The sequence below is a fragment of the Salvia hispanica genome, chromosome 2 (assembly GCF_023119035.1).
Source record: "Salvia hispanica cultivar TCC Black 2014 chromosome 2, UniMelb_Shisp_WGS_1.0, whole genome shotgun sequence".
Taxonomy (NCBI): Eukaryota; Viridiplantae; Streptophyta; class Magnoliopsida; order Lamiales; family Lamiaceae; genus Salvia; species Salvia hispanica.
Genome location: NC_062966.1, coordinates 25046867 through 25058134, shown reverse-complemented (window position 1 = coordinate 25058134; position 11268 = coordinate 25046867). Strand labels below are relative to the sequence as shown.

General features: G+C 36.2%; 2 protein-coding genes and 1 long non-coding RNA gene across 3 annotated transcripts; all 3 read right to left on the bottom strand.

Annotated features, from left to right (window-relative positions):
• Nucleotides 1-427: 427 nt before the first annotated feature.
• On the bottom strand, nucleotides 428-1347 carry LOC125203462. The gene is made up of 2 exons (XR_007173377.1): nucleotides 857-1347; nucleotides 428-661 (listed from the first exon to the last, which is right to left on the bottom strand). It is a non-coding gene; the product is annotated as an uncharacterized LOC125203462 (long non-coding RNA).
• Nucleotides 1348-2358: 1011 nt separating this feature from the next.
• LOC125206568 lies at nucleotides 2359-2754 on the bottom strand. The gene has a single exon (XM_048105812.1). It carries the CDS (start codon nucleotides 2752-2754, stop codon nucleotides 2359-2361), a length of 396 nt encoding a protein of 131 aa, XP_047961769.1.
• A 6404-nt stretch (nucleotides 2755-9158) lies between these two features.
• LOC125203535 (WAT1-related protein At1g43650-like) lies at nucleotides 9159-11180 on the bottom strand. Its single transcript, XM_048101901.1, has 4 exons — nucleotides 10980-11180; nucleotides 10729-10887; nucleotides 10037-10203; nucleotides 9159-9453 (listed from the first exon to the last, which is right to left on the bottom strand). The coding sequence occupies exons 1-4, from the start codon at nucleotides 11127-11129 to the stop codon at nucleotides 9333-9335; spliced, it is 597 nt and encodes a 198-aa protein (XP_047957858.1). The 5' UTR covers nucleotides 11130-11180; the 3' UTR covers nucleotides 9159-9332.
• Nucleotides 11181-11268: the final 88 nt, after the last annotated feature.

Genomic DNA, 11268 nt, shown 5'->3' with positions numbered 1-11268 from the left:
AAGAGAGAGAGTTTTCAAAATTAGAATTATATCATCTTATTTGGGACAAACTAAAAAGAAAAATGTGTCATATCTTAAGTGAGACGAAAGCTGTGTTAGTTTTATAACTAAAATATAAAAAAAAATTTAGAAAAATATGAGATCCACACCAATAATGATAAAAATAGAAAATGGACAATTTTTAGGAATATACAGAAATGAAAATAAGTAGTAATAAATTATTAAGTAATTTAAAATCCAAATGATCAACTTTAAAAGAAGTTCATTAATATCCCATTCAAATAGTTCCATCAATTGATATAGGGCACATATTCTTCCCTTTATGTTTTTTGCTAACCTAAATTGATGACACAAAGCAATATTTCATCTCGTAAAAAAATCACAATATTTGAAAACCAAAAACCGACATAAACCAATCCAGCCAACCTTCAAAAGGATCAACAAATGCATAAAAGTCTGGTTTCAAGATACACCATCGCTTCAAGAACTATAAACAGAGTGAATAAGAAGAGTATACTAATGACAAGGAAATATGCGCAAAAAGAGTAATTTGGAACCAGCGCTACAAGAATTTTCAGCTATCACCATATCAATAGTAAGAAATTCTGTAACAAAAGAATCTAAGAATCTTCAGTATCCAACCCAAATGCACAGAATATTCCTGCACAACCAAAAATGTAACAGTTAAATAGAGTAAGATAAGCTTCAAGAAACAGGAGCAAGGCCTATTATTAACTTTTAAACCAAGAATCCATCTATTATTAACCCAAGGTAATACTGATTATTAACTTTTACACCAAGATCCCATTTTCAAAAACCAGAATAACAAAATACAATCAACTATCAAATTAAATACCTTAATCAAGTATCCATGGGTTTTCTTGAGTTCCATTCTGAGCTTGACCGGCAGCGGGAGCGGGGGGGAGTAGTTGGACTCGAAGTAACCTCTCCTCCGCCATTGCATGTATTTGATGATTATTCGTCATAAGCTGCAGTGAAAGATTCCTCTCCCGTTCAATGATGATCACTTCTCTTGCTTCAGAAATAAAAACCGTCTGGTTTTTTAACTGGGCTACGAGGCCAATCTTCTGCGCCTGGAGTAGTTTTTCCTTCTCTTTTGCCGCCGCCAGTTGACCCTCGTTAGTCTTCAGCGACGCTTGCTCTCTGGTGATGCGCCGCTTTATAGCTAGATTCTCGGTATCCAGCACCGTAATGCGGGCTTCGGTCTCTTCGAGATCGGTCACCACCTGCATAAACCGCTCAAAATCAGCCGTAGCCATCTGAATTGTGATGGTAGAAGAAAACCCAGACGAATATTTTGGCGAATTCGCAAGAAGGGGGAGAAATTAAAATATCTTATTCGGATTGAATTTAGAAGATATCTTCGTTTATATATGCAGAAAGAGGCAGGTACGGCACCGTTTTAACCAATTTAAGATTTAAAGGAAAAATAAAATTTAAATTTAAGTTTTAAACAAACTGGGGGATTTAAAATTTAAATTTAAGTTTAAGTTTAAATTTAAGTTTGTTTATAACTTAAATTTAAGTTTTAAGATTTTACCAATTTAAGTTTTAAACCAACTAGCTTGGGGATAAAATTTTTCCAGCCCCCTTCTCTTAGACGTGGTCGTTTTAAAGGAAATGGAAATGAAAGAGATAGGAACAGTGGCCCCTTTCTTATACGGTGTCGTTTTGGGAGAAAATGAGTAAGGTTGAATTAAGTGAAAAACAGTGTCGTTTAAGGCACAACAGCCTCTGTGTTCCCACCACAGCAGAGGATCTATTTTCGAATTCGGAAGATATCTTCATTGAATTTGCAATGTTACTCCAAATTTTTTTAGGGTAAACTGCCTCTAAAATCGTCAATTTTCACAGAAGGCTGGTAATTCCCGTGAACTTTAAAAGTTGCACGAAAAATTGCAAACTTTGCTCCCGTGTGCAAATTTCCAGAGTCGGGTATTCCGGCTAAGTAGAGTGCTAACGTGTATAAGTGTCTGACGTGGATGATGTTGTGTACGCTTATGTGTGCAATGACATGGATTTTAAATTTTATATTTTTAAAATCAGATTTTAAAATACAAAACACCCAAATCTATTATTAATAGAGGGAACATCATTTTTGGTCCACGAACTTTGCCAAAGTATCATTTTAGGTCCGTGAACTTTGAAAATATCATTTGAGGTCCATCAACTATGGAGTAATATCATTTTAAGTACTTTTTTAATATATTCTAAGTTTTTTTGGAGGAAAATACCCTCAATATTTTTAAGGGTATATATTTTTAATAAACTTATGATATACTCATATTTTCATAGGTGACATACATTATACTATTACATAATCTGGACTATTATAGTCTAGATAAGAAGCCACACCACAACACATAAACACAAAATGGCATACTTCAAGTTCCGGTTCTGTCGATGCAAATTTTCAGCCACTATTTGGAGTGATTCCAATTCAACCTCTTTGGAACGGACTTTCTCTGTTAGCATATCATGCATAGCAACTCTCGCTTGCAATTCTTTTTGCATGTTGTCCTTCTCCACTTTCAATTTTTGCATATAGTTCTCTTGATTCGGTGACAAAGATGGATCAATCCAGCGGAAGAACTTGCAGTCACCCTCCTTCCAAATATAGCACCGATAGAAACGTCGTCCAAGATTTGCATCTGTCTTCGATGTTACAACTTGAGCTTCAATTTCATGATTACAAACCACGACTTCTGGCCTTGGCCAACTCCCATGGCTCATATTACACGACGATATGGACATCCTACACACACACAAATGATAACCACAAAACAAAAAACACAAACAAGAGAGAAAAAATGATTCTCAAGCTCAATAAAATCAGACAACACAAGCGTAAGCGTCTGTAATGAAATTTAAAAATCAAGTGTTTGAAAAACTGCATCATGTTTTGTCTAGAAATATGAGTGCATGATTAATCTAATGGTAAAGTCGAGCAAGTATGTATAATTGGCAATTTGGCATGAATTACCTTATTAAAAATACATATCGCACACATTAGATGCACCAAATCCAATTAAATCACTAATAATGTGCCTCCTCCATGGTTACAAGAATAAATGCAAGAACAAGAATAAACATATAAATCGAATAAAACCTTACATCGATTTCAGTTAGGTGACAAACTGAATATAACCTTAAATCGATTTGAACTCACATTTCGAATAGAATCCCAAATCGATTTGAACCCACAATTCGAAATAGAACCCTAAATCGATTTCCGTAAAAGTAGAATCAATGCAATTCGAAATAAACCCTAAATCGAATCAATGCAATTCGAAATAAACCCTAAATCGAATCTGACTTTCAAGAAATCTAACCTCGTTTTTGTCGAAATTGTCTGGATGGTGATTTTCGGATGGTGATGTTCTCCGGTGATGTTCTCTCGATGTAGATTAGTGCGATTTTTCACAGAGATCACCTCGATTTCTCGTTTGGTGAAGATAGAAATCCTAATTTTTTTCCTCCAGAAAAATATGTATTGAAATATGCGATTTTTTAGTAAAAAATTTTTAGCCCGGCTGCCACATAAGATAAGTTAAGGCCGGAAAATTTCAGGGTCGGGTCACTCGGGAAATTTGCACAACCCGACAAAGTTTGTGATTTTTCGTGCAACTTTTAAAGTTCACGGGAAATACCAGCCTTTTGTGAAAGTTGACGATTTTAGAGGCAGTTTACCCTTTTTTTTATTATGTTTTTATTTACTACAAGAATAAAATATTATAGGAACTTCGGGAAATTAAAATTATAAAGTGTATAATTAAGACGAAAATGGCTAAACCTAACTAAATAATTAAAATATAATGTTTTATGTTGTAAATTTAAAAAGATACAAATCATGGAGTATAATTTTAAATTTTCCACACAAATAAGTATTGGAATATAGTATTAGGGCATGTTCGGTGATTGCTAATTAGCCTCAAATCTGGCCAAATATGTTGACATCGGGTCATTTGGTATTCCCCAGCCAAAACTGCAAAGCCCTAGAGTAGACGGAGGGCCCGCACTGTTGGGTTCGACTTTCTCGTTTTTTAATTCTTGGTCCGGAGTCAATATTGCGAATTCGGACCTCTACAGTATCATTGGGTGTAATTTACCGTTCTGTCCTTGAAATTTTCGGATCCCCCCCAAACCTCACAAGTCGCTTTCATTTTCCACAAACATCTTCTCTCTTCTTCCACACTCTACCGACACCTTCCCTTTTTCGTAAAGTCAAGAGCGGCTACCGACGATAATACCCCTGTTTCATCGACGTCGACGCATCAAGGTTACTGTGCCGGTCGATTAATAAATTTGGTTCATTCTTTAAACTTATATCTGATGCATTTTAATTGTGTAACTGCTTCTACTTGTGCTTTGTGTAGTTGTTTCCGGCAACGGTGTACTTCAATCAGCGAGTGTACCCGTAGTCTTCCAGAAGAGTACCATTTGACAGTGTGTGAAAGGTCAGTCGTATTTCATTTTTTCGATCTTCTCCGTTTTTGTGTTGTTAGGGTTTTCGTTTGGTAGGTGTAGAGTGTCTACGTTTTGTAATTAAACATTTCCTCATTCTTGGTTGGAATAGATGAGAAACGTCGTCTATCCACCAAACGGTTGTTCATAATGTTAGAGGATCTGATCCATCGGATGGGGGTTGAGACCACAACCCTAGTTCATAGGTATATGGCCTGTAATGTAAGATTTGCCTTAGGAGACGCGTGTTTTTAGAGCACGCGTGTTAAAAAAATGAATTTGCAAGTGAAGCATCTAGATCGGTTGGTTAATGTCACAGATTATGATTGCATTGCTAATCTTAGGATGGACCGAAATACCTTCGGCCGTCTTTGTCGTATACTGTCCGAGCATTGCGGTTTGAAAACGGGAAAATGTGTTCCTGTCCAAGAACAAGTGGCGATGTTCGTGAGTGTGTTGGCCCTTCATCAAAAGAATCGTGTTGTGAAGTTCCAGTTCTGGAGGTCTGGGTCCACTGTGTCGCATTACGTCAACAAAGTATTGGCTGCAATACTTAGTCTGCACGAAGTCTTGCTCTCAAAACGAGAGGCGGTGTCTGTCGACTGTGTGGACTATAGATGGAAATGGTTCAAGGTGGGTGTTGTAGTTGTTTACATTAGAATTTGTGGGTTGCTTGGGTGCAAATGTTTGATCTTATATATTTCAAACCTGAGAAATGTTTATGTGGTAGGGATGTCTGGGGGCACTAGACGATACTCATATAAACGTGCTTGTGAGCAATACAGACAAGCCACGGTATCGGAACCGTAAGGGTCAGATTGCAACGAATACGTTGGTCGTGTGCGATAGGAATATGCAGTTTGTGTATGTACTTCCTGGTTGGGAGGGTTCTCCCGGTGATTCGCGAGTTTTACGCGATGCCGTACTACAAGAAGGAGGGTTAAAGGTCCCTCAAGGTTGGTTGCTACTTCCTTCCACACCCATAAGGCCAATTTTTGCTGCTATTCCTTACATATGTTATTTACACCATGACAACCTCGCGGGAAATTATTATCTAGGTGACAATGGGTATGCAAATAGTAACGGTTTTTTGACTCCGTACAAGGGAGTACGTTATCATTTGAAAGAATGGACTCATGGCAACGTGGCTCCGCAGAACCCAAAAGAGTTGTTCAACATGCGACACACTAAAGCTTGAAATTTTATAGAGCGAGCTTTTGTTGTTTTGAAGATGCGGTGGGGCATTCTACGTTGAGCATCCTATTATCCGATCAAAACATAGATACATTTGATCATGGCATGTTTTCTACTACACAATTTCATACGAAGAGAAATGCCCAACGACCCTATCAAAGCTCAAGTCGATATGAACGTGGATTACAACTCTATCCCGGTCGACGCCGATGCAATGGAGTTTGTGCACTACATGGAACCTTCGACTGAGTGGACTCAGTTTAGGGATGAGTTGGCCAACGCTATGTGGCAAAATTTCAAAGGTGCTTGATGTTATCCTTCCGAACGTCGTAGTCATTTAAGACATTGTTATTTTCAATATGTAAAATTGACATACTGTTTTTGTAGAAGAAGTACTTATGAACGGAATTTGTGCAATAACAAACTCTGAAATTATTGGATGCAGTTTACACCACTCCCTCAAAAGACCCACAAAATGGAATTCGGAAGGTATACACCCGTTTGTGCATGTGGGCACGACAAGATGACATTGCGGCGGGCGGGCCTTACAGCCAACTTTCCGGGAAGGTACTACTGCAAGTGTCCGCTAAATGTTGATCACCCGGAATCCTTCTAATGGTTTGACGAGCAAGGTTCAAACCAACAATATGCCTATGATGGAAGCACATCGACGTTTGTAGCCACATCACAAAATCAAAACAAACAAACTGTTGCTACCAAACTTTCGTCCCGATGTGAACACTGCTTGGCACGTGGCACCCACAGTAAGTCCACGACTGACACGGTTCAACTTTTATTCATGGGAGTGGTTTAATTCTATGTGGATTTGTAATCGGCATGTTAGTTTGACTATTTTAGTTTATGTTGTACGTAGGAAGACTATGTAATGTTATGCGTAAACAAGGGTGAACTAGTAACATTCAACTGCATCGCGTGCCGCTAAGTTGGACAACTTGATAACAAAAGTTATATCCGAGTACCCAATAGATACAAGTCGCAGATCATGTCAACCATCAACTACTAAAAATTGGTTGGAAGCACAAACCGAACGGGCCGTAGTCTAGATACATACCCTAAAACATGAAAACTTAAACATAGCTACGCATAATCAACATAAGCTCCAACACTAACACACGACACCATCCAAAAACGACAAACATATACCGTTCACGGAAAATACAATGACGTACAACAATACAACTAAGCCTTTTCAATCCACACGTAGAAGGTGACCTCTATTGGATCAACGAGAGTGAATTGAAGGCGATCCTCAACTAAGTCCATTTCCACGTTGGAAGCCTTTCCACCCATGTTTAACCCAGATTTTGTTGTCGTTTTGCTTGAGGATAAGAGTCCAAGTGTTCTCCGCCGTGAGGAAGTAGACCGGCGCCCGCAATGCACCCATCGGGATATGGCGTCTCCAAAACCCGTAAAGTATGACGAATTTTCTGTTGTAGTTTGAATGAGTCAACGTGACTTCAAACATAGGACGTCCATCCAAGTCCAAAGCATGGCTATCGTCGGCGTAGCCCGAATCAACACTTGAGTCATATGTCGAAACGGGTACCCTCGGGTACCCACACCCGATTTCGGACGAAATTGTTGTCCCGATACCCGCCCAGCACTGTGCCGGGTATTACCCGATACCCGAATCGGGTATCCCGCACCCGACACGGCGGGTACCCGACCCGACCCGATTTTTTGTTTTTTGTTTTGAAATTATTTTATTTTATTTTATTATTATTATTTGCATTATCATCAACTTGTTGATCATCATCAGTAATAATATTAATATTTGTTGCAATCCTAAAAAACACGAAGAAGTCCACAAATCATTAGACATTGAAGATCTATAATTTACTCCTACCGTCCCGGATAATTCATCATAGTTTTCCATTTCGGTCCGTCCCACATAATTTGTCTCATTTCACTTTTACCATTTTTGGTAGTGGACCTCATATTCCACTAACTCATTCCTACTCACATTTTATTATAAAACTTATATATAAAGGTAGGACCCACATTCCACTAACTTTTTCGACCTACTTTTTATTACAATTCCCGTGCCGGGTCAAAGTAAGACGAATTATTCAGAACGGAGGGAGTTAATAAGTATATGTATGTACCGCTGTAGGTGTGTATAATGCATGTGTGTGTAACATATGCTACTGTATATATTAATAGAATACATATGCTACTGAATGGAGTATATAATATGAGTATTGGTATTTGTATGTTGAACAACACGTTTTACTCATAATAGGGGAAAAAAGACAAAAGAATTATATGTTGAAATCTGAGTTATTGGCCGGGATAATTCAAAAATTATATTAATATTAAAAGTTATACAAAATACTAATTTAAAATTGGGTAATTTTCGGGATTATCGGGTATTCCGAGCGTTATACCCGATACCCGCAAAACCAAAAATATGATTACTCGATCTCGACCCGTTATCCGTTTCCGTCGTATCGAGTACCCGCTATCCGACGGGTATCAGGTCGGGTGTGCGGGTACCCAATACTCGCTACCCGTTTCAACACCCCTAGTTTTACCTATGGAATTTTATCAAGACCATAATCAAAATAGCAGTAGTTTAATTTGGCTCTTAGTTTTGATGAAAAAAACAGAAATAAATATATAAAAATCCTATAATAATCAAGAAATACCGAAACACCATTATATATAGGAGAGAAATTATATACTATGAGGGGAAGGGTGCTACAGTGTTTTAAAAACCAGACGTGACCAGCTGGTTCAACCGATTGGGCCGCGAACCGATACCATGTCCGGTCCGGTTAGACCATTAAAACCGTTGGCCATCAGACCGTTTTGAACCGTTCAACCCGCCCGATTTGACCAGAAACCGGTAGCCGGTCAAACCGGTTTTAAAATTTCAACTTAAATTTGAATGGGCAATTGCGCATGAGTTTTGATTGAGGTACTCCTTTTATAATTACTTCCAAGATATGAATCAGTCCTTACTACGCATAATATTCCCCTATACACATGCTAATTTTTCTCTCATTTAGTTAGGATGTGTTTTTTATGCTTTTATTCTTTTTAAATTGAAACCTGCCTTATGTTTAGATAACAATGTTTATTTAGTAAAAATATGCTGATAATTAGAAAATACTTCTTTTCGTAAAGTTTTAGGTACTTAAATTATTATTATAAACACAATTTATTCGTGTTTAATAATATAATTGTTATAAACAATTTAATATTTTTAATACTTAATGTATACTAATAGATTTAATTATATTTATTATTCACTAAATATTAATAATTTTTTACAATTTTATTTTTTATCATTCACTTAATATTATTATATAGGAGTGACTTTTCTTCATATATTGTAGGATTATTGACACTACATGTTATGAATACCTCAGATTTATGCATTATAATATTTATTATTATTATTATTGACATGGTTTTAATTATTTTTTAATATATGTGTCATTAAATATATATTATTTGTGTTGCTACAGTATTCTGCTCGACTAGTGATTTGACCGGTTGGACCAGTTGAACCATGAACCAGTAGCTATGCCGGTTCGTCCATCGGTCCGGTTTTTAAAACATACTGCTATTAAACATCAACAAAAATGGGGCAAATGCACATCACATCAACATGATATATTAGTGCCCTACACCACCATTTCCTCTTTTGCATCAACTTTTTCTTGATTTTCTTTGATTTGGGTTTCCTTATTCTTCCCCCAAATGACGCAATACAATCCCCCTATCAGCAATATCGCTCCACAAAAACTGCAAAAAAATTAAATCATATATAAGAGTACAAATTAATTAAGAAGAATTGTTGGAAATATATAAATTAGTAAAGGCCAAATGTGGTCCCTAACATATGGCCGTTTTATCAATTTGGTCCTTAATATTATCTTTTTGATTATTTGGTCCCTCACAAATAAACTCGGACCCGAATCGGTCCTCACTTAACAGAACCGTCAAAAAATAGACGAGTGACCGCAATTTGACTATATTAAATTACTAATGGTAATTAATTATACCTAATTATAATTCTTTTCCTATTAGCAAAATTGAAAAAAAGATAGTATCAGTTACAAAATGAAATGAATAATTTGTAATTTAATAGGAATTAAGAATTATAATTAGGTATAATTAATTACCATTACTAATTTAATATAGTCAAATTGCAATCACTCTCTATTTTTTGATGGTTCTGTTAAGTGAGGACCGATTCAGATCCGAGTTTATTTGTGAGGGACAAAATAATCAAAATGATAATGTTAAGGACCAAATTGATAAAACGGCCATATGTTAGGGACCACATTTGGCTTTTACTCTATATAAATATCATATGTATATGAACCTTCCAAGATAGAGCATCTCATTCCATAATAAAAGAGAGAAGAGAGCTGTGAAGATGAGAATCAAAGGAGTGAATGCAGCTGCATAAAATGGCCCTTTCTTCTCCACAGCCCACAGCTGCAGCCAGAAGCTTATTCCATTCACTACTATTCCCTGCACCCATTTTTTCTATTGTATAGAATAAGTATTTATTTGAGTTATATGATTGAATGGTACTTGTGCCATGTTGAAAGTGGAAATGACACAGTGAAATGTGGTCAACTTTTGAAACACCTTGTTCAGGAATAGTAACATAAACTGAAATATTTCAACACGTGCATATTTAAAAATTAGTACTCCCTCGTTTTCGCGACAATTGAGTCATTTCATTTTCTGTACTCGTTTTGAAAAAATGATAATAAATAGTTAAAATGAAGAGAAAGAGTAAAACAAGTGACACAATTGTGTAGAGGAGAGTCTTAGCTACATAATTGATTCTCTTACTACTTTTTTTCCACTTCAACTATTTATATAATTTTTACAAAAGGAGTACGAAAAAAATACTATACGACATAAATCAAATATTTTTCCTTGTAAATTAAAATGATCATATATACATATGTTATTAGTTATTCTATTTTTGGTGCGATGGTCCGATTTAATTTCAATATTAAATGATTAAAAACAAAATAAAGTGGGTTTACGAAGACATACACAATATGCGACAGAGAAAAGATTGAGATCCCATTTAACTCGCCACTTTGCTATGTCCCTCTCCATAGCCATTGCCCAAATTGATGATTGTGTGCAGCTAAAAAAGCACTGCAACATTATCAGTCGAAATTTCGATGGATACTGCTTCACTAGAGGTGCCTAATCACACAAAAAATTAAATTAATTAGAAAATAATTAAAGCAAACAATAACATTAATTTAATATAGGTGAAATTAATTAATTAAATTAACCTGCATGACAAACCATGATGCCCAAATAAAGTTGGCTAGAAGCATAAGCATGCAACCCTGCACCCATTTTTCATTGGAATCCTTAGAATTCATTGAATCTGAGCATTTCATCAACCTAACTAGAGGCCCTTTTACAAACGCGAACACCATTGCTCCCGATAAACTCAAACCCGAGCCTACCAATTTTGCTATTCCAGCTGAAGTTCTTATCGAACATGTCTCAAATCTGGTCACATTTTTTTAAACAAAATTATTAGAAAAAATAAAATAAAATTGAGTAATTTTGTTA

Excerpts from the sequence above, each read along its gene's own strand:
- LOC125203535 (XM_048101901.1), bottom strand. The coding sequence starts at position 11,129 with ATGGTGTTCGCGTTTGTAAAAGGGCCTCTAGTTAGGTTGATGAAATGC. Across the intron at positions 10,888-10,979 it reads CATCATGGTTTGTCATGCAG|GCACCTCTAGTGAAGCAGTA; the intron begins GTTAATTTAATT and ends TTGTGTGATTAG. Across the intron at positions 10,204-10,728 it reads TTTTCTCTGTCGCATATTGT|AAAAAATGGGTGCAGGGAAT; the intron begins GTATGTCTTCGT and ends TCTATACAATAG.
- LOC125206568 (XM_048105812.1), bottom strand. The coding sequence starts at position 2,754 with ATGAGCCATGGGAGTTGGCCAAGGCCAGAAGTCGTGGTTTGTAATCAT.